The sequence below is a fragment of the Chrysemys picta genome, chromosome 3, assembly GCF_011386835.1.
Source record: "Chrysemys picta bellii isolate R12L10 chromosome 3, ASM1138683v2, whole genome shotgun sequence".
Classification (NCBI taxonomy): domain Eukaryota; kingdom Metazoa; phylum Chordata; order Testudines; family Emydidae; genus Chrysemys; species Chrysemys picta.
In genome coordinates, this window is record NC_088793.1 from 149800089 (window position 1) to 149823771 (window position 23683).

Here is a 23683-nt window from a genome sequence, read left to right on the forward strand (position 1 = left end):
ATGGATTCCTATGTTAGATGCCTTATATACCCAGGTGAGACCCATTCTGTGTCCGCATGTGCAGTTTGCTGTGCCTTTACTCCCTGTGCCTGGAGGGAGACTTTTGATTCCTTTAGTGTACATGGCCTCTAGAGCCTACAACAACAGCTAGTGCAGCTGTTCCATTGGGAGTAGTAAAGCCAGCCTCTGTGGTGAGGTTTTCCAATAAGAGGCCTGTCCATCTTGGTACTTCCCTGCATATCAGATCTGAGATCTGCTCTCCAAGACCATCCTCTGTTGTTGAACCTGCTGCCAAGCACCACTAATGCTGGACAAAGGCTTCTTGGCACTGTGCAAGGCAGAAGAAGCCCTCATCGGAGTTGAGTACCCATCTGGCACCAACATCATTAGTACTGACTGGCATCAAGACTTTGGCTCCAAATTCCCTGCTGAAACCCCTTGGATCAAGAAAATGCAGAAGAGGAGGCATTCTGGTCTGTAACAGGGTTATAAGCTGAAAAAGAAGACACATTGTTTTCTTTCCTCACCTCCTTCAATGAATGTGAGCTTCAGATTGTGACGTTGCACTCTATATGATTTTATAAAAATATGCTAATTAGTGTGACTATAATGTAAGTGGGTCTCTTGTAATGTAATGTAAGGTCTCTTGTAAGGTATCATTGCAAAACTTATAATCTACTGAGTGTGGTCATCCTATTTGTATAAATTTATCACTTTTGTATAAGAAACTAGAAATATGAAATATAACTCTGCGGGCCTATTGTAATTATGCAAAGTGTGGGCCATTAATGGTGGTTTGGAATCTTGATGGCTCCCATCAACCAGGACAATTGACTGTAGATGGCTCTGTTTTACTTGTAAGTCTTCCTGTATACATGCGTGCTGGCAAGTGGGTAATGAAGTCTTACAGTGACATGTGATCATATCACCTGAACTGGAATCCATCTTTAACCTGGTGCTTTTCCATTAAGAAGGAGGGGGTGGGAACCCAGAGAGGGACAAAGAATTCCCGCCTTATGCAAAAGATATATAAGTGGGTGGAACTGAACAAAGGGGAGAGCCATCATGAGAAATCCCCTAGCTACCACCTGAGCTGGAACAAGGGTTGTACCAGGGGAAAGGATTGTGCCCAGACTAGGAAGGCATCCAGTCTGTGAAAGAAATCTATTGAAACATCTCTGAGGGTGAGATTTTATCTGTATTCAGTTTTTTTACTGTATTAGGCTTAGATTTGTGTGTTTTATTTTATTTTACTTGGTAATTTACTTTGTTCTGCCTGCTATTACTTGGAACCACTGAAATCCTACTTTCTGTATTTAATAAAATCTCTTTTTACTTTTTAATTAACCCAGAATATGTATTAATAACTGGGGGGGGGGGGGGGGAACAGCTGTGCATACCTCTCTATCAGTGTTATAGATAGTGAACAATTTATGAGTTATAAATTTATAAAACGGATTTATTTGGGGTTTGGACCCCATTGGGAGTTGGGCATCTGAGTGTTAAAGATGGGAACACTTCTTGCTTTCAGTTAAGTCTGCAGCTTTGGGACACGTGGTTCAGACCCTGGGTCTGTGTAGGAGCAGACTGGCATGTCTGGCTCAATAAGACAGGGTGCTGGAGACCCAAGCTGGCAGGGAAAGCAGGGGCAGAAGTAGTCTTGGCACATCAGTTGGCAGTTCCCAAGGGGGTTTCTGTGCTCCAACTCGTCACACAGATCTCCTTTGCTGATGCCAGCATCACCTTTGGCTGACACCACTGGGGCCAGAAATTTCAGCATAGTCAAATATGGATTATTCTTGTGTGCATACCAGCAACACCAACTACAGCTTTGTACATTATTGGAGGCCCTTCATTAAGGCTGCTCACTATGCCTCCAAATGCCTTTCTGTTCCATGACTGTGCATCTCCAGTCTTCCAAAATCTCCTTGGAGTATATGATCTCTCTCTCTCAAAGTGATCATGGAAGGCTCACCATTATGGGAGCTTACAATACAGACAGACATTGTGAAAGGGCCTCATTCAAGACCCTCTCCATCTCCTGTTGTGAACTGACATTCAGGAGTCTATGAAGGTTCTGCTGGATGCTATCAAGTTGAATCCAGTCACAAATCTGGCATGGCCACTACCATTGGCACCAATGCCCCTTCTAGTACTATATCCTCCTTCAGCACCTATGCCTTTCTCAGTACCATGTCCTTCCTTGGCATTGATGCCTCCACTGACATCCACCTTTCAGCCAGAACAATCAGCATTGCCAGCATTGGCACTGCAACCTCCTCAAGATGAATTGCCAGTGACCTTGTTTGTTGCAGAGAGGGTGATTGCCTCTGGCAATGGAATGTTGGATAAGACTGTCTTCTTGTAGAGGATGTGGCTTGATTGAGCCCTAAAGATCAAACAGTAACCTTAGTGGTTCATATGCACATTCCACAATCTGCCCTCTATTCCCTGTACCTCAGAGTCCTTTATACCTGGCATTCTGCATTTGTGAGGAAACTGAGTGGCAATTGAAGCACTTCACCCTTATTTGCCCTCGACATAGAGCATGAATACTCTCAAGGCGTATGCACACCAACTCGAGTGCATGGGACTCATGTGAACTGTTGGTGATATTTGCATATGAACAGCACATATGGAAGAGCTTCAGTTAGTATATAGGTAAGTAATTTCCCATTTTCTATTGGTAAATACCTGGATGGGTGACTGTTTCTAAATTCCGGCTGATAGCTTCATCGTTTCAAGGTGGTCATCTTTTTCGATATAGTCTGTGTTGTCAGACGTCACCGGTGTGGTGCTCTGGTCTGTTCACAGATGATAATAGTCGGCTGTGTGTGTGTGTTCCCTCTGTGTGCTGCCTGGGCTCTGCAGATAGCTGACACAGCAGACCCTGAGAGAACCCTCAATGACCACAGACTCCAATAAGGTTCGAAGGCACATGGCCAGGTTTATTGTCAAGCAAAGCACAGTAATAGTTTCCCGTGGACCCTGCAGGACATACTCCGAATATGTGCCCCATGACAATGGACCAGCTCAGTCAGTGGTGGGATTCTCCGCTGCCCCCTAGGCCAGACCAAGACAACTCCTCAGTGGTAAATTCTTATACACAGGTACAAACAAGTTACACATCACTCCTGATGTATTGAGGTACAACCCTCTATGTGTTAGGGTGCCGCCTCTCACCTTGTACATGTTGGTTTGAACAAACAACTCTATCCATCATATTACCCTTTTGCCCCTGTCTTTAGGATGGGTCAGCCTGTTCCTTGTTATCTGTGTGGAATGAGCAAATACCAGAGTTTTCTTAGTACCATCCTGGCACATGTTTATATCTCTAGTGTCCAGTACCTTTTAGGTATGTGTATTTTTGCAACATCAGCCCTGTCCTTGCCAGACTCTGAGCAGGGCCTGCCTCTTGCTCACAGCTTAACTTTTCTTTATGTTAACAAAGTCTTGACCATTACTTAGTTCAGGCCTTAGGCCTCATACCGGGCCTCTGATACAAGGGTTTATGTTTCAAGGCCTCATCTTACTACAGCCTGGATCTTAGGTACCCTTCCATGTGATGAATAAGAAAAATCTGAAGCTTTGAGCAAAACCTCATATGGTAAATTTTCATTTTTTTAGATTTCCAAACAAAATTCATCTCAAATTTCAGTTGTCTTATTATCCCAAGGGAGAGTTCTGATGCAACACAACTTGCAAACTATTCAGTCATCCTGCTCAGTCTATACTATTGTTCAAGACAAGTGCTGAATCAAGCCCTCCTTTCTTTTTGAGGATCACATTCTGCTTATATTTGAGGGAGGGGAAGGAGTTACCTCTGTCCTGTGAATGATGTCTATAGTCAAAGGGGGGTATGCTTACAGATTTTGTCAAGTCCTTAACTTGAGTCCTTCCAAAGCTCTTCATCACATCCCTCCAAAGGAAACAGAAGGAAGAGTCAGCTCTCTTCCCTTTGTGATTCACAGATGGTCAGAAGAAACAAGACCAGTGCTTTACCTCAGCTGTTTAAATCAGTTTTTCTAATACAAAAACTTGTAGAGGGAGCTTTTGTTCTTCGAGTAGTGTCCCTGTGGGTGCTCCACTTCAGGTGTTGGTGCATCCCTGTGCCATAGATCAGAAATTTTCAGTAGCAAAGCTCAGTCACGGTGTACGTGCACAGTAGTCGTCTCGTTGTGCCATTGGCACCTCATCTAGTGTGCACACAACCCGACTCTTTCAGTTCCTTCTGAACTGTCCTTGGCTGAAGACAGACCTCAGTGGCTTTCTACCTCTTTGTTAAATCTAGAAAGAAATAAGTTAGTAGTAGTTTAGTACATCTTGTTTAGTTGAGATACCTTTTTCCAAAAGAAAAACAAAAAATACCAAACCTTTTTTATTGTTATTTCCCCCTTCCCTAATGGCAAACTCTTAACAGTCATGATACCTGGTTCTCCAGGCTTTAAAAAGATGTGACTCCTGCTGTGAGGCAATGCCAGTCTCCGATGGCCACTCTATGTGTGTCCGATATTTGGGGAGACACGTGTCCCTCCAAAAAGTGTCCATTGTAGTAACCTGAAAGCCAGGACACGATACAACAGAGACCTTCACCTCAAAATGATCCTAATGGAAAAGTCCCTTCAGCCTACTGATACGAGACCAAAACCAACATCAGCAGATGATTCCCCAGGCAAAACCTCTGCTAAAGAAAGTGCTCAGTCTTCCAAAGTTTCTAGGAAGTGAGCCGCGACCTCCCCTCACAGGGACATGCAATAAAAGAAGAGGTCCCCAGTGAGGTCGCTGTCCTTGGTGCTGAGCTCAGCTAGAGTTAGCACTTTTGAGGCTCCGGGCACCTCCAGCACTGTCCCCTCATGGACCTCTGCCCAACCTCACCGCACCGATAAGGATTCTAGTCACAGACGCGCCTCCTCCTCTATGGAACCACCCCAGTGCTTGACACAGTACCGAGACCCGTACCATTGGCAATGCTGCCAGCACCGACGGAGTCATCAGCACTGACTGACAGACCGAGAATGGCACCGACTGTCCTGATGAAGGCTACATGTAAATTGGTCACAGCACTGACCAAATCTACAACAGTGGCACCATTGGCACCGAAACAGGTGGCTCCGCCACAGTTTCTGCAACACAGATACATTACAGTCTCTTCAGTGCCACAATCATCCCTGCTCGGCACTGACAGATCTCCAGGCTGAATATTGGAGCAGATACCCCCTTACCTGTTCCCTCACCCATCTCCAGTGATGATGATGAGGATTTACATGGGAACCCCTTCTCCTCCTAACACTCCTGTCCCACGGAACATAGAGCTCCATGGGAAGCAATTAAAACTAAGACCCGTCAGAGTCATGGAATGCAGCAATGGTATGGGCAACCCTGGATCTGTCCAGTGATGCCCTTTCCTATGCAGTGGTCCCCCTGGGATTCATGGATGGTGTATAGGGCTAACTACACCAGACCCCTAACTCCAACCAGGGACGAAATCCGATCACCTACACCATCCCCAAGCCATGAGACATCAGAGGGCTTATCAGAAGAGAGGGAAGAAGACACAGACCAAGACAGCATTTCACCAGCCCACAACTCATCCTCTTCCCCCGATGAAGCAGTAATGCCACTGCCTCCAACCATGGTGGATGACCTGAAACAATTCCAGGAACTCTTTAAAAGAGTAGCCACCAGCCAAGACATACCACTGAAGGAGATGCAAGAAAACCACCACAAGCTGCTGGAAATCCGACACACATCTGCATAATCTAAAATAGCACTACCAATAAATGATGCAATAATGGTACCGGGGGAGAACATTTGGCAGAGGCCTTCGACAATACCGTCTACCAGCAAAAGAGCAGTCAGAAAATACTTTGTCCCGCTAAAAGGATGGACTTCCTTTTTTCACATCTGCAACCTAATTCCCTAGTTATGGAAGCTACCAATCACTGCGGCAAACAACCCCAATATTGATCCACTCCCCAGGACAAAGAACATAACTGTTTAGATCTTTTTAGCCAAAAAGTGTACTCATCAGCTATGCTACCATTCCAGGTTGCCAATTACTCAGCTCTCCTAGCCAAACATAACTTTGACAATTATGGTAAGCTGCAAGAATTTATTGAGGACTTACCAGAAGAAAAATGACTGCAGTTCAAAGCCATAATGACGGAGGGACAGCTAGTCGCCCCAAAAGCTTTTTGCTCAGTATACAGCCCCATCAAACACAGTCTAAACAAAAGAGTAACGATACCATCAAGAGTCATTGTATCCCTAAAGTGCTGGACGAAACTAGAAAACGTCTGCACAGGGATCCCTTTCCAACAGGATCCACCATCACTAATAATTACGATGGATGCGTCATTGCTAGGCTGGGGCGCTCACCTGGACCAGCACACTGTATAAGACAGGGGTCACCAATGGAAGCCCAACTTCACATTAATCTCCTGGAGCTCTGGGTGGTATAAAATGCATGCAGACACTTCCTTCCGATCATACGGAATGAATCAATCCAGATACTGACCGACATGTGTGTTCTATATCAATCACCAAGGATGAGCTTGCTCCCATTCATTATGCATTGAAGCCATGAAACTATGGAATTGGTGCATACATAACAACATAACCATCTCGTCATCTTACCTCCCTGGGTGCCAGAACATAACAGAGAACATGCTAAGCAGACATATCTCCAGGAACACGAATGGGAAATACATGACAGTGTCCTCCAGTCGATATTTCAGAAATAGCCTGGGTTAAGCTCCCAGTGCATGATGGGGCAAAAACATTCTCGTGGGTGTTTCTGGATGTGTGTCGTCACTCGCTCCCCCCTCTGTGAAAGCTAAGGCAGACTTCATACTGCCAGCAGACGGTGCAGTACGATGCACCGCCTGTCTCCTGGTACTACGAATCCACCTCGCATGTCCTCTCGTCTTTCTATCTACTCTTTTATCTAACCATTTCCTGCCTTTTTTCGGCCATCGTGAACTGAGCCGCACAGCTTCCGCCGCAAACTCTGCTCTCCCGCTCTTGCAGCTCTAGCGAGCTTCCCGCCTCTGTGAAAGGTACAGAAGACAACCATTTCCCACCTTTTATCAGCCATCTTGAACTGAACAGCTCGTTTCACGCCCTTTTTCCAGGATTATCCCTGCAGGCGCTATAGCGCGGCAAGCATGGAGCCTGCTCAGATCTCTGCTGCAGTTTTGACCATTGTAAATACCTTGCGCATTATTGAGCAGTATGTGCAGTACCTGCAAAACTGGGCGAGGAAGCAACGACAGTGTGATTACTATACTGATGAGGACCTGGACACAGACATTCCTAGAAGCACAGCATGTGGCGATTGGGAGATCATGGTGGCGTTGGGCCAGGTTCATGCCATAGAACGCTGATTTGGCGCCCGGGAAACAAGCATAGACTGGTGGGACCACATAGTGTTGCAGGTCTGGGATGATTCCCAGTGGCTGCGAAACTTTTGTATGTGTAGGGCCACTTTCATGGAACTTTGTGACTTGCTGTCCCCTGCCCTGAAGCGCAAAGATACCAAAATGAGAGCAGCCCTCATAGTTGAGAAGCAAGTGGCCATAGCACTGTGGAAACTTGCAACACCCGACAGCTACCGGTCAGTCGGGAATCAGTTTGGAGTGGGCAAATCTACTGTAGGGGCTGCTGTGCTGCAAGTAGCCAACACAATCATTGACCAGCTGCTATCAAGGGTAGCGACTTTGGAAAATGAGCAGAGCATTGTGGATGGCTTTAATGTGCTGGGGTTCCCTAACTGCGGCGGGGCGATAGACGGAATGCATATCCCTGCACACCAGGGTGGCCAGTATGTAAACCACAAGAGGTACTTTTCCATGGTGCTGCAAGCACTGGTGGATCACAAGGGACGTTTCATCGATATCAACGTGGGATGGCCGGGAAAGGTGCATGACGCTCGCATCTTCAGGAACTCTGGTCTGTTTGAACAGCTGCAGGAAGGGACTTACTTCCCAGACCAGAAAATTACTGTTGTGGATGTTGAAATGCCTATAGTTATCCTCTGGGACCCAGGCTACCCCTTAATGCCATGGCTCATGAAGCCATACATAGGCACCCTGGACAGTAGTAAGAAGCAGTTCAACTATAGGCTGAGCAAGTGCAGAATGGTTGTAGAATGTGCTTTTGGATGTTTGAAAGCACGCTGGCGCAGTTTACTGACTCGGTTAGATCTCAGCACAACCAATATTGTAATTGTTGCTTGTTGTGTGCTCCACAATATCTGTGAGAATAAGTGGGAGATGTTTATGGCAGGGTGGGAGGTTGAGGCAACTCGCCTGATGGCTAATTTCGCACAGCCAGACAACAGGGCGATTAGAAGAGTGCAGCAGGGCATGCTGCACATCAGAGAAGCTTTGAAAGCCAGTTTCATGACTGGCCAGGGTACGGTGTGACAGTTGTGTTTTTTTCTCTTGAAGTTACCCACCCCCTATATATATGAAAGGAAATAAAGTCAAAATTGTTTAAAAAACATTCTTTATTATTTGTTTCACAACACATTGAGAGAAATCAGAAGGTAGACTGGGAGGGGGGGTATTGGGTTGGGGGATGGAGGAGGAGGAAAGGACAAGTCCAGAAACCGAATCAAAAGTTTGCTTATGCCAGCTTTCTGCTGCTTGGGCGATCCTCTGGGGTTGAGTGTGTGGGTTCCCGTAGCCTGCCCCCTCGTGTTCTTGGGCATCTGGGTGAGGAGGCTATGAAAGTTGGGGAGGAGAGAGGGCGGTTATACAGGGGCTGCAGCAGCAGTCTGTGGTCTTGCTGCCTTTCCCGCATTAGATCCACCATACAGCGCAGCATGTCAGTTTACTCCCCCATGAGCTTGACCATAGTGACCTGCCTGCTCTCATCACATGTGCCCCTTCTCTCTTTGTGTTCCTGTAATGCTTTACAGCGGAGGGATAGCTCAGTGGTTTGAGTATTTGCCTGCTAAACCCAGGGTTGTGAGTTCAATCCTTGAGGGGGGCATTTGGGGATCTGGGGAAAAAATCTGTCTGGGGATTGGTCCTGCTTTGAGCAGGGGGTTGGACTAGATGATCTCCTGAGGTCCCTTCCAACCCTGATATTCTATGACTCTGCAATTGTTTGCCTCTATGCATTCAGCTGGGCCCTATCAGTGCAGGAGGACTGCATGAGCTCAGCAAACATGTCATCCCAAATTCATTTTTTCCACCTTCTGATCTGGACCAGGCTCTGGGACAGAGTAGATAGGTGCCGCACTGAAACATTTGCACCTGCGTGAGGAGAAAAAGGAAGGGTAGTATTTTAAAAGATACATTTCAGAGAACAAAGGGGACACTCTTTCTCAGTTAAACAGGCAATTCATAGTACACAACAAATGTTCTTTCGGTACAAGTTAGCATTTTGCCTCTTGTACTGAAGTGCCTGCCACCTTGGTGTGAGTAAGCCATCACACACGGCTGGGCAACAGAATTCTGCTTGCAGTCAGCCATGGTAAGCCCTAGGGGCACGCAGGGTTCTGCTTCTTCTGCATTAATTTCAATGCTTTCAAATTGCTGGGCCCCCTTTCCCATAGCAAGCAGTGCCTGGTGGATTTGCCATATAAAAGGAGGGCCTGCAGGCTCTCTGGGATGATCGCTTCACACAACACCCTCTCCCCCACCCCCTGCATCCACCGCATGGTTCCGATGAGGCTCTGAGCTGGGATGAGCCTTTTAAACTAAACGCGAACAGCCCAGCGCGACTGGGCTTCCTCCCAGCCCCCCACTGCATGGCTCCGATCAGGCTTTCACTCACCAGAAGTATCTTCTCCAGGGTCATGGTCCGGGAGCCCGCCTTGGGAGTTGGGGGAGGTTATTGGCTCCAGTGTTAAGAATAGTTCCTGGCTAGGAGGGAAAACGGATTCCCCACTTGCAACCTGTGCACTGTCCTCCTCCTTCTCCTCCTCCTCTTCGTCCTCCAATGACACATCCTCCTCGCTACATGCAACTCCCCCCTTGCAGGTGTCCACGGACAGTGGTGGGGTAGTGGTGGTGTCCCCCACCTTAATTGCATGCAGCTCACTGTAGAAGCGGCATGTATGGGGCTGTGACCCAGATCGCCCGTTTGCCTCCCTGGCTTTTTGGTACACTTGCCTAAGCTCCTTGATTTTTGTACAACACTGCTCTGTGGCCCTTGAATAGCCTCTTTCCGTCATGGCCCTGGAGACTTTAGCGTACGTATTTGCGTTCCTTTTTTTGGAACGTAGTTCTGCCATAACAGATTCATCTCCCCAACATGCGATGAGATCCAGTACCTCCCGTTCGGACCATGCTGGAGCTCGTCTGCGAATCTAGGACTGTGTGATCTCTTGTGATGGTGGACTCTGCATGGTTGCCTGTGATGGTGGACTGTGCTGATGGTCACCTGTGCTGATGGTGACCAAACAGGAAATGAAATTCAAAAGTTCCTGGGGCTTTTCCTGCCCACCTGGCTAGTGCATTGGAGTTGAGAGTGTTGTCCAGAGCAGTCACAAGGGAGCATTCTGGGATAGCTCCCGAAGGCCAATAACGTCGAATTGCGTCCACAATACCTTTAACCCGGGATTGCAATCTTGATTTAAGCGCTACTCCATTTGCCGAGGTGGAGTACAGAAATCAGATTAAAGAGCCCTTTAAATCGAAAAAACTGGTTTGGTGGTGTGGACAGATTCATTTTTTTTTAATTAGCTCAGCTAATTCCGAAATAACTGACTAGGGTAGACCAGGCCTAAGACTGGAATTATTAACTTCCACCCCTTCTTGTCCCTTGAAGACCTGGACTTTGCAGATGATCTCGCTCCCCTATCACATACCCAACACCATAAACAAGAAAAAAGATACCTGACTCAATACATTCACTCAGCAAATCGGACTGGAAATCAACCACAATAAGACAGATGTCATGCACTATCACCATCACCAGTACGGATAGAGGATCACGTTCTCACCAATGTAGAAACATTCACATACTTGGGCAGCACCATCAGCCAGGACAGTAGAACAAGCCAGGACATCCGGAACAGAATCAATAAAGCCTGGAACACCTTCAGGAGTTTAAATATAGTCTGGAAATCATCAAATACAACACCAAAACCAACTCAAGATTTATCAGAGCTGCGTGCTTTCAACACTATTTTATAGTGCAGAATGCTGGGGACTAACAAAGTATGACATGTCCAAACTGCCTTCATTTCATACAAACTGCCTCAGAAAAATGCCCCGTATATTTTGGCCCAGAACAATCTCAAATCAAGACCAGGAGGCGTTGGAGATGAATTGGCCATGTGCTTTGGATGGAAACTGATTCCATCACCAGAATAGCAATAAGATAGACGCCTGAAGGCAAATAAAAATGAGGCTGCTTGAAAACAACATAGCGAAAAGCTGTGGAAGCTGAGCTGAAAACCCTGGGGCATAGCTGGGGAACCATTGAAAGGCTTACCAGAAACAGACCGGAGTGGAAGAGCTTTGTCACTGCCCTAAACGCTAGAGGCATAATGGATACTAATTAACTAACTAACCCCTCTATCCATGTAGCGGATTTACCTTATGCTTGTGTGCATATCATAAAGGAAGAGTCAATGCAATAAACTGTTTCTGCTATATGTTGATCCACAATCATATCTAAACCCATGGGCCATATCCTCACCTGGTATAAATGAGCCATAGATCTATTGACTGCAATGTTCAAAATAGCCTTCTGATGACAATCATCTCTGCTATGAAGATCTTTGTGAAAAAGATTCAGTAGAACTTCTCAGTAGGGAAAGAACCTTGCTTAAAAATCAAGTAGTCTTTTCAGGACTTAACCAGAGTTCATAGGGTGAGAGGTAAAGTTCTGCCATGGATCAGAAACTGGCTAAGAGACAGAAAACAAAGAATAGAAATAAATGGTTGATTTTCATCATGGCAAAAGATTCTCTGTGGAGTGCCACAAGGTTCCATATTGGCACTGATATTTTTAAATATATTTATTAATCTGGGAAACAGGTGAGCAGTGAGGTGGCAAAGTTTGCAGACAACAGAAAATTATTTAGGTTTATGAAGACTGAACAAGAATGTTCAGGAAAAAGACCTGGACATTGTGGACAGCCAAATGAATGCCTCTGCTTATATGATCAGCAGCTGTAAAAAGAACCTAATAAAATATCAGCATGCATGCATGAAGAATGGGATCGAAAATAATACTGAAAACTTTACAGTGGTGTATATATAAGTCAATGGTAGGCCTCACCTGAAATATGGTCTTGAGTTCTAGTTACTCTACTTAATATATGAGGTGGATGAGGTAATATCTTTTATTAGATCAACTTCTGTTGGTGAGAGACACAAGCTTTCCAGCTACACAGTGCTCTTCTTCAGGTCTAAGAAAGGTACTTCGAGAATCACAACTAAATACAAGGGGGAACAGATTGTTTAGCAGGAGTATTTAGCTCATAGTCTAAGGACCGTTTGAGGTACAGTGGGCTACCTGGTCATTCTAAGGTCCTGGGACTGACACGGCCATAAATACACTACATTATACACACACATATATTTATATAATATAGTAGAAATAGAGGAAGTGAATGATGGGGCAAAAATAATGAATTAGCGGCCTGGAAAAAATTTCCATATACAGAGAAATTGAAAAAGTGGAACTATTTATTTTAAAGAGAAAATGAACAAGAAAGGACAGGATAAAGATATAATGAATGGTTGGTATAGAGAAGGTAGATTGGACACTTCAATTCATCTTTTTGAATAAGGAACATTCAGTTAAATAGAAATATAGCAAATTTGAATTCATAAAAGAAAATATTTTTTGTGCAATGATCCTGAGGAACTTATTGTCACAAGATATTATTGAAGTTAGTAGCTTGGTAGGATTAAGAAAAACCTGTATTATGTATGGACCACAAGAACATTCATCATCCTTGGTTCAAAAATATAAGCCTCTTTCTAGAAGTTTTATCTATGATCACCAACATGCTCTTTCAAATTCAGCTGTTTAATACTCGGATGAGAACATTTTAGCAAACACATAATAGAAGAGGAAGTAACTTATGTGCAATTCTTGTTTTATGAACATAATGATTATATTAGGTTAGCAATTACTCATGTTCTATCGCTAGAGGTCAGAAGTATTGTTTATTGAAATTCTTATTTGTTCCAAAAATAATCAGTAACTGAAGCAGTCGTTGGCTCTTCTGCTTCTCTGTTGTGTGTGTGTGTATCATCTGCTTATGATATGATGTAACAATTCAAATTTTTAGTTGTGGCGTATTCCAGATGCAGTCATGTAAAAGAGTATAGGCACAAGATGCCAAATCCTCAGATGATGTAAATCAGTTTAGCTTCATTGACTTTAATGAAGCTATACTAATTTTACATGAAAAGATGATTTTGTCTGTGAATTTGAAATGATGCAGTATAAGTGAATAATTTTCTCCTTGTGTTAGTAGTCTCATATGTTTGTTCTTTTACTGAGATAAACTTATAAAGATGCTTTAAAGCTGATAAAATGTACAAAGAAACCAGAGATTAAGTGAAATAACTTTTAAATGATTATGAAACAATAGAATGAAGTAATTCAGTTCACTTTATATAGTAATTTTTCTGACTATAATTATATTTTAAAGATATACACATGATTCTTTTGTATAAGTAGTATAGTTGTCTTCAGAGCATTAAAATTTAGATGCAATAAACTATTGGGTTTTTTAAACCAGCACCATTGAAACTCGCTTTGTCGATTGAAGCCAAAGCATGGAAGATGCTACTCTGTCGTTACTTAAATGAGGAATATAAGAAGAAAATGACAGACATGATATCATTTATAACTGAATATTTGAAGAAATTATCTCGACCTATTCGTGACTTAGATGATGTCAGATTTGCAATGGAAGCTTTGTCTAACATACGTGATAATGAAATACAAATGGATATGACCTTAGGACCTATTGAAGTAAGACACTTCTTAATTTTTATTGTTTTGGAATAAAATAATTTATTTAGAATTTGGGATTTTTTAAATAAACTCGGAGAACCCTAATGATGAGTATATGTTCCTCCAGTCTCCACTTTGAGGGATGGGAAACAAAATACTTATTTCTCCCCTTTTACCTCCCTGCAGCAACACTTTTATTGTTCTTGATATTCACCATCCTAGTCCTACCCTTTTTTGTATGCATAGATAGAGCCTCCTGCAATCTTATCTTTCTGCCTTCCAGATTCCCTGCACAGAGCCACTTTTCATTTAGGAAGTCACAGTACATTGTCAGAGATATATACATAATTTTTCTAGTGTAAGTTCTTTTAGTTTTTCCAGTTTTTTAATTTCTTTTTTTTAAATTATCCATCTTTTGTGGAAGGAGGTAAAAGGCTAAATGCTAACATTTTCCATTCTGAAGACTAGTTATACTACCATGATACCAGAAAGATAGTGGTTAAATATTTCAAATGATTACAAAAGTACAAAAAGAACAAATGTAAAGGCATAGTCAGGAAAAACACGTCAATACAACAAAGTTCAATGTGTACCTGGTGTTGCACCTTTAATTTTGTCAGATAAAATAGACTCAGTCTTTCTTTCATTGCTTTCTTTGATGTCAGTACTTCTCTATGTTGGATGTCACTGACATTAAAGAATAAGAGTATTTTCAATATCCCTACAAACCTCAGTCCTCCGTTCATGGACAGGTTCACAACCGCTATTAAAAAAATAAAAAAGCACAGAAATAACAAAAAGTATCATATTTCAGCATTCATTTATGCTGTTTTTGTTACCTCCTTTAACTGGTTGCTGTGTTATATGTTGTCTGCCTAGTTTGTAGATACTTTGAAGTAGGAATTATATCTTTCTACAAATCTATAAAGCACTCCACACAGTGCTGACTGTATACAAATAATATTAATAATGTATGCCTGTCAGGGGTTATGTTTCATTTTCATATCTCTAGTAGTATTCTGTCCGGATCATACATAAAACAGGAAAGTCCTTCCACTGGTTTAGTGCATTTGTTGAGATTCTCTTGTGCTTGTTTGCTGGATATTGATGTTAAATTCAAATAAGGACTTTCTATATTAGGGAAATTTGCACTGGTATAACTGCATATTGTGTTCACAGTGAAAACCTAGTATTGCACCAGTACAGTGTGTCTACACTAGGGGTTTGCACCAATGTAACTGTAGTGATGTAGTTACACTGGTGCAAATTTCCCTAATTTTGACAAGCCCTGTTCTAGTGTCTGTTTTTCAAATTAGGTATACAAGTCTGTTAAGGCTGAGTCCCCACTCTGGCACTTTGAGTGCAGAAGGTGGGGGCCCGCAAGGATTCTAAAAATTAATACTGGACACTTCAACCTCCCAAGGTTACAGCTTTTCTCTGACCTTGGATGGGTAGATGCTGCCACCACCCAAATGCAAACCCCTTGAAACCCAGGAAGGTGCACTTGGGAACTCCTTCTTGTGGGGTACCCTCAAGCCCTTTCACCCCCCCTCCAGGGAAGAGCTGAGAAAGAAAACAAAGTAAATAGCTGTTGCCCCCAGCTAATTAAACAACATATGCACATACCTCTTTGGACACCAAAAATCCAATACTGTTATTAAAAAAAGGTAAATTTTATTAAAAAACACATCTGGCACTTAGGCTTTTGCTAGATTTAAAAAACACCCACTTACAACAATTAAACATCAAGAATAACCTTCTAGAGGTCCAGCTTAAAGGTTACAAGCAAAACAAAAAGCATTTGGGGTTAGCACAGAGGAGTCTACAAGCCAATAAGAAATAAACAGAAATAAACCTAATCACATCTTTCTAAACACTCCTGATCTACTTACATATCTGGGTTGTTAAATAAGTAGTTCTAGATATGATCTGATGATTTTCATATCTGGCCTTCAGCTTCTCAGAGCATAACTGCTCCCTGGTTCCCTCTTTCCCGGAGAACCACAACACACAGACAAAGGGAAGTTTTGTCCCCATTTTAAAAAGTTCTAACCCTCCCATTGGCTCTTTTGGTCAGGTGCCCACTCCTTTCCTTTTACCTGTCGGCTTGTTAACCCTTTACAGGTAAAGCAAATAGAGAACAGCACCAAGAGGGATTTTATAGCCAACTGGCTGGCTGGGTGTCCATAAAAGGAAACTACCACCTTGTTCCCTACTGGGAATCTACCATGCACCCAGTTTTCTACCAGTTCTTGTGACCTGTACGCTGTATGCAAACAATCATGGGAGAGATGGTGAACCACAATGATTATAGTACAATAATAAACTCTGATAGTAGCAGCAGTGTTCAACATGTCTTCTAGTATAGCCAATTCATGTTGTTATAAATGTGTAGGGAAAATGTTGCTGAATCTGATGAGTATTTATTTATTTTATTTTAATAGCTCCAAATGTGTCCTACATACTTAGAGAGGGGTGTAAGGATAAGGTCCTGACTCAAAGTGTTTACAGTCTATACTATAGAGTTTGCTAACCTGTACGTTCCACTCACGTCAATGGGATTACTGACATGAGTACGTCACTTTTAAATATAAATATTTTCAGGATTGTGCCCTAAGTGGAAAACATATAAACCAGGAATGTGATAAAAACTAGGATATAGAGCAATGATAATTAGCAAGTTACTTGTTAGTTCATGTTTGATTTTTGTCCCCCTTATGCCCTCATTGATTTAATTAATGCTTTGTTGAGAGGAGGACAAGTCTTCATAAGCCTTACTGAAGTGTGGGTTAAGGGAATACTTAGAAGAGGAGATGGTATAGGCTTGAGCTGAGATACGAAGAGGTTTCCAAGCATAGAGGATTGCAGGGAAGAAAGAACTGTGTATTCATAGGCAGTCGTAAACTGAGAGAATGCACGCTACAAGTACACAATAGCAAGCAAGTGGCTTACATACTTCACTCAGCCTTTTGTCTTGGTTATAATTTTTCTCTGCTCGGTCATGAACCTTAAACTAAACTAATTATCCCATTTTCTCCTTTAAATAATCTGTGCCCTATTTCTACAATGAGGGTAGTAAACTAGAGAATATATAAGCTGCAGCATTAACAGAACCAAACTACATAAAAAATCAAGCAATGTTAGTCTCATCCTAGCATTATTATATGTGAAAGCACTTGATAAATCAGTCTGAACATATTGCAGTGACATTCCTTGTAAACAGGGTGATACAAAACCTCTGAAATATGCAGTGTGGTGTTGATAATCATCCAGAGTTGGGAACATTTCTCAAAATGTACATGTATATCCATATAGTATACAAATTAATAATCTACTTTGAAAAAATGTAATTAGCATGAAAAACATGTTATATAATAATACATTTTTAGGTGGTTCTGTGAACATTAACACAGGCAATGTCTAGTGTTTCTAAATTTGCCTCTAATATTTCACACAGCTCTGCTCATTACAAGATTAGTTGTATCTGTTGTAGTCAGAGACTGGCTCTTCTTCATCCAACCCCCTTTTTAAAAAAAACAACAACAAAACATAAATTTGGGGCCTAAACTAAGTTGAGTGTATTCTTTTAAAGTATATTTTACAAACTTTGTATTCCTGCAAATAAATTTGAATTGTATCATAATTATTTTTTCTTCTTTTATAGGAAGCCTATAGTATTTTAAATAGATTTGAAGTTGAGGTGACAAAAGAGGAATCAGAAGGAGTTGATACACTTAGATATTCTTTTAACAAATTACAGACCAAAGCTGTAAGAATCTGAAACTGTACTTTTTCTACTACTCATTAGAAGATAGTATGAGTCATTAGGCTTATATGAGAGGAAGGGACTAATACATAAACTGTACTGCTCCAAGAGTAGCCAATATAGGAATTGGTCACCTCTTACAATGATAGTGAGAAAAATAAGTTACTTCCCATAGTCAGAATGCAGCTAAATCCTATCCTTTTGTTTTGTCCTTCCCTAGTACTTTTTAAAAAAATCTCTGAATATGGATGAAGTTCAGGTTTTGTTCTGTAGTTAGTTAGTTTAGTTTGTTTTGACCACTCTGATTTTTTTTAAAGATGAGGCAGTTACAGCATCTTGTAAGAGAATAATGCTTTGAAGGTGTTAGAGTTTTTGTTTTGATTTTTTTTTAATCTCTGTTTTCATATTTAGCTGTCTGAATAAAAAGCTATTTTTGTCCAATGCTTCTGTAGTTTTTTTAATGTAACAAATCAACTTAATTATATAGAATTGACATCCCTTTCTTTATTAGTATTTTTAAAGATATAACTTTATTTAAATAATTTATTAATAAATGGGCATTCATTTATATTTTAGGTCAGTGTTCAAGATGAGTTGGTTCAAGTTCAGCCAAAATTTAAGAGTAATCTATTGGAGTCCGTTGAAATTTTTCGTGAAGATGTAGCAAACTTTGACACATCATATGACACGGTAATTAAGTTTGGAAGTTATCTATTGGACTTGTGGTTCAGTTCCTCAGGATATATGGCTTGCAGCAGTTGGGTACCAAGTTTTTGATCTGCTGAGTTGTTCCTATGAGTTCCTGAGGGCATGGTAACCCAACCGACCTTCTGTCATAGTTACTAGGTCAGCTATTCTTTAGATCCCTTTTAGTCCTTCTTAAGTGCACCCCTCAGATGATAAGCCTGCCTGCATTAATCTCTCTCAAGGGTTGAACCACGCAGTTTTACCACTCTTAATCTTCATCTCTGGGTTGCACCCCTGCTATTTCTCAACCATGTCTATCTGACAGACCCAACTGAGTTTAGCACCTGTAAGACTTTTCTCTGGGAGCCTGTGACCAACAAGCTGATTAATGTGACTCAAAAACAATTTCTTCAAAATAAAGTTTTATTTATTCTTTCACCCAAAGATATAAAACAAAAAAGGCCTATATGCATTTTCACACAGCTCTTGTTCCTGGACACCCACCCAGCTGCTGTGTTTGGGTCCCACATCCCTGGGCACCGTGTGCTTTAAGCTTCCATTGGTCTGAATATGCTGCAGCACTGCCTCTTTCCTTGGTCTCAATGGCACACTTCCTGTGCATAGACTCTCTGTTATCCCCTCTTGGAAATGTATCTTCACAGCCCAGCTGGCCTCAGCCCCAGGATCAGTGTTGTGTCTCCTTTCCTCCCCACACAGATCTCCCAGTAGTTTAACCACACCATCTCCCAGAACTCCAACCTTGTGGGCATTCTGGGCTTACAATTTAACTCTTTAGGGACACATGATAGGTGAAGCATATAACACAGACAAAGGTTTCTAAACTCCTTGCTTTAGATAGCAAAAAATGTATACAGATCCAGTCATAAATAATAAATTCCTACATGCATTTCCTCACTTCATTTTCATTACCACTGTGGAACATGATCTGGGCTTAGGTCAGAGTTTCTAGGGTGTTCAGGATCCACTTCTGGCAGTTCATGGCTTTCTCTCCGAATCCTGGAGTCTCTCTGTCTCTCCTCCAGGTTAGCTTCCTTTGATGTTGGCTGGTCCCATACTCAAAAAAGTTCTCTATTCTATGAAAGCATGCTCAGTTTACTTCTGCCCCTTGCCCCAAGCTTCCTGAATCCTGAGTGTGATCTGTGAGTTCTCCTGGGTATATAAATCCTAGCATTAACACCTGACTTCTTAATTCTGATGTTTAGGAATTTTCCAGCCTCCAAGCCCTCTCCCAGACATACATAGACTAACTGGTTTCCCAGTTCTGGTAATCCTCCTTAGCATACCCATTATTCAGTCAGAACATAGTTAGATACGCCGTATTGGAACATCTTCCAGAGTAACATGAGATGATCGCTAAGGGTATTGTCTCAGCATTGTCTCCAAGCATTTTCTGATGCTTCTCATAGACTCATAGACTTTAAGGTCAGAAGGGACCATTATGATCATCTAGTCTGACCTCCTGTATGATGCAGGCCACAAAAGCTGACCCACCCCCTTTCCCTTAACTCAGCTGTTGAAGTCCCCAAATCCTGTGATTTAAAGACTTCAAGTCGCAGAGAATCCTCCAGCTAGCAACCCCCGCCCCATGCTGTGGAGGAAGGCAAAAAGCCTCCAGGGCCTCTGCCAATCTACCCTGGAGGAAATTCCTTCCCGACCCCAAATATGGCGATCAGTAGAACCCCAAGCATGCAGGCAAGATTCTCCAGCCAGACCCTCATTGACCATTCATACTATTTACCAGCGATGGCACGTTGTTGACTAATTGACTAAAATCACGTTATCCCATCAAACCATTCCCTCCATAAACTTATCTAGCTTAATCTTAAAGCCAGAGAGGTCTTTCGCCCCCACTGTTTCCCTCGGAAGGCTGTTCCAAATTTTCACCCCTTTGATGGTTAGAAACCTTCGTCTAATTTCAAGCCTAAACTTCCCCACGGCCAGTTTATATCCATTCGTTCTCGTGTCCACATTAGTATTGAGCTGAAATAATTCCTCTCCCTCCCTGGTATTTATCCCTCTGATATATTTAAAGAGAGCAATCATATCCCCCCTCAGCCTTCTTTTGGTTAGGGTAAAGAAACCGAGCTCCTCGAGTCTCCTTTCATACGACAGGTTTTCCATTCCTCTGATCATCCTAGTGGCCCTTCTCTGTACCCGTTCCAGTTTGAGTTCATCCTTTTTAAACATGGGAGACCAGAACTGCACACAGTACTCCAAATGAGGTCTCACCAGTGCCTTGTACAACGGAAGCAGCACCTCCTTATCCCTACTAGATATACCCCGCCTAATGCATCCCAAGACCGCATTAGCTTTTTTCACGGCCACGTCACATTGCCGACTCATAGTCATCCTGCGGTCAACCAGGACTCCGAGGTCCTTCTCCTCCTCTGTTACTTCCAACTGATGCGTCCCCACCTTATAACTAAAATTCTTGTTAGTCATCCCTAAATGCATCACCTTACACTTTTCACTGTTAAATTTCATCCTATTTCTATTACTCCAATTTACAAGCTCTTCCAAGTCTCCCTGCAGGATATCCCGATCCTTCTCCGAATTGGCAATACCTCCCAACTTTGTGTCATCCGCAAACTTTATCAGCCCACTCCTACATTTGGTTCCGAGGTCATTAATAAATAGATTAAATAAAATCAGACCCAAAACCGAACCTTGAGGAACTCCACTGGTGACCTTCCTCCAACCTGACAGTTCACCTTTCAGTATGACCCACTGCAGTCTCCCCTTTAACCAGTTCTTTATCACCTCTGGATTTTCATATCGATCCCCATCTTTTCCAATTTAACCAATAATTCCTTGTGCGGTACCGTATCAAACGCTTTACTGAAATCGAGGTATATTAGGTACACCGCATTTCCCTTATCTAAAAAGTCTGTTACTTTCTCAAAGAAGGAGATCAGCTTGGTTTGGCACGATCTGCCTTTCGTAAAACCATGTTGTAATTTGTCGCAATTGCCATTGACCTCAAGGTCCTTAACTACTTTCTCCTTCAAAATTTTTTCCAAGACCTTGCATACTACAGATGTTAAACTAACAGGCCTGTAGTTACCCGGGTCACTTTTTTTCCCTTTCTTGAAAATAGGAACCACATTAGCTATTCTCCAGTCCAACGGTACCACCCCCGAGTTTATAGATTCATTAAAAATTATCGCTAACGGGCTTGCAATTTCCCGCGCCAGTTCCTTCAATATTCTCGGATGAAGATCATCCGGTCCGCCCGATTTAGTCCCGTTAAGCTGTTCAAGTTTGGCTTCTACCTCGGATATGGTAATTTCGATCCCCCCTCCATTATTCCCCTCTGTCACACTGCCACTATTCCCAAGCCCTTCATTAGCCTCATTAAAGACCGATGCAAAATATTTGTTTAGATATTGTGCCATGCCTAGATTATCCTTAATCTCCACTTCATCTACAGTCTTCAGCGGTCCCACTTCTTCTTTCTTTGTTTTCTTCCTATTTATATGGCTATAAAACCTCTTACTATTGCTTTTAATTCCCCTCGCAAGGTCCAACTCTACACGGCTTTTGGGCTTCCTCACTCCATCTCTACATGCTCTGACCTCAATAAGGTAGGTTTCCTTACTGATCCCTCCCCTCTTCCACTCTTTGTACGCTTTCTGTTTTTTCTTAATCACCCCTTTGAGACGCTCGCTCATCCAGCTCGGTCTAAATCTCTTGCCTACTAACCGTTTTCCCTTTCTCGGGATACAGGCCTTCGACAGCTCCTGCAACTTTAACTTAAAATAATCCCAGGCGCCATCCGCCTTTAGATCCATAAATATGTTAGCCCAATCCACTTCCCTAACCAGTCCCCTTAATTTATTAAAATTAGCCTTTTTGAAATTGTAAACCCTAGTCTCCGATTTAATTCTGTTAATCCTTTAGTTGAGTTTAAATCGAATTAGCTCATGATCACTCGAGCCAAGGTTGTCCCCTACAACCATTTCCTCAATGAGGTCCTCACTACTCACCAAAACCAAATCTAAAATGGCATCCCCCCTCGTCGGTTCAGCTACTACTTGATGAAGGAATTCATCAGCTAACACGTCTAGGAACATCTGAGCCCTATTATTGTTACTAGCATTTGTTCCCCAATCTATATCCGGGAAGTTAAAGTCTCCCATGATTACACAGTTCCTATTAGTATTTACTTCCCTAAAAACATTAAATAGTTCTCTGTCCATATCCAGGCTAGATCCCGGCGGTCTATAGCACACCCCAAGCACTATCCCAGGGAAGGCTCTAGTAGTTCTTTTACCCAGTGTGAGTATTGCCCAGACAGACTCCGTCTTACCCATTCCATCAGTTATTATTTCTTTACAGTTTACCTCATTATTGACATACAATGCTACTCCCCCACCTTTACCTTTGTTCTGGTCGTTCCTAAACAGCACATACCCTTCCATTCCTGTACTCCAGTCATGACTACCGTTCCACCATGTTTCGGTTATTCCTACGATATCTGGTTTCATTTCTCGGACCAGGAGCTCCAATTCCTCCATTTTGTTACCTAGGCTTCTCGCATTGGTGTATAAACATCTTAATGTATGCCGTTTAGCCTGTCTCCCATTAGTTATGCAATTTGGTACTGACCCCGTACTGTCCATCCCCCCTCTCCTTGTTATGTCCAATCCCTTCCCCCTAGCTATATCTGTTCCTATCCCATCACCTTCCTTTTCCTTTCCTCCCAACCGTCTCCCCCACTGACTTCTTTAGCAAGTTCAGTGGAGACTGCAATTATGCTTCATTTGTGAAGCTATCCTGATTTTCACCAACTAAAGATCAGACTCTATACCTTTTATAAAGGATTGGTCTTAATGATCAGCTCATTTTTTCTCATATTACTGAGGGTAACATTTTCAAAAGCACCTAAGTGACTTAGGAATAGATGTGAGTAACATTTTCTGAGCTGAAAAATGCAAATTCGTTGCAACAAAAATGCTTTGTGAATTTGAGTTGAATTTGCTGAATTATTTTGGTCGGAAAAGAAAATTTGGAAAAAATCAAAACATTATGATTTTTGAAACAAAACTACCTTTGTTTAGAAATTTACTTCAATTTTATTTTAAAAAGGGTAGACTAATGTAAAAACAGAATGAAATATTTCATTTTGGGTCAAACAAAGTGTTTTGCTTGTGTCAAAACAATTTTTTTTGACTATTTTGGAACACTGAAAAATGTAAAAAAAAAAAAAAAAAAAGGTTAATTTGGGTCAACCTGAAGTAATTTTTTGTTTTGTTTTTTGGTATGACCAGC

The 23683-nt window shown here is 42.2% G+C and overlaps 1 protein-coding gene across 1 annotated transcript in view; it reads left to right on the forward strand.

Moving 5' to 3' along the window:
* The window catches only part of DNAH8 (dynein axonemal heavy chain 8), a 595636-nt gene that overhangs the window by 255247 nt on the left and 316706 nt on the right, over positions 1 to 23683 (forward strand). The window contains exons 30-32 of the mRNA XM_065589982.1: positions 13721 to 13956; positions 17603 to 17707; positions 18281 to 18394. Coding sequence (XP_065446054.1) covers positions 13721 to 13956; positions 17603 to 17707; positions 18281 to 18394 — 455 coding nt within the window. The remainder of the gene's footprint in view (positions 1 to 13720; positions 13957 to 17602; positions 17708 to 18280; positions 18395 to 23683) is intronic.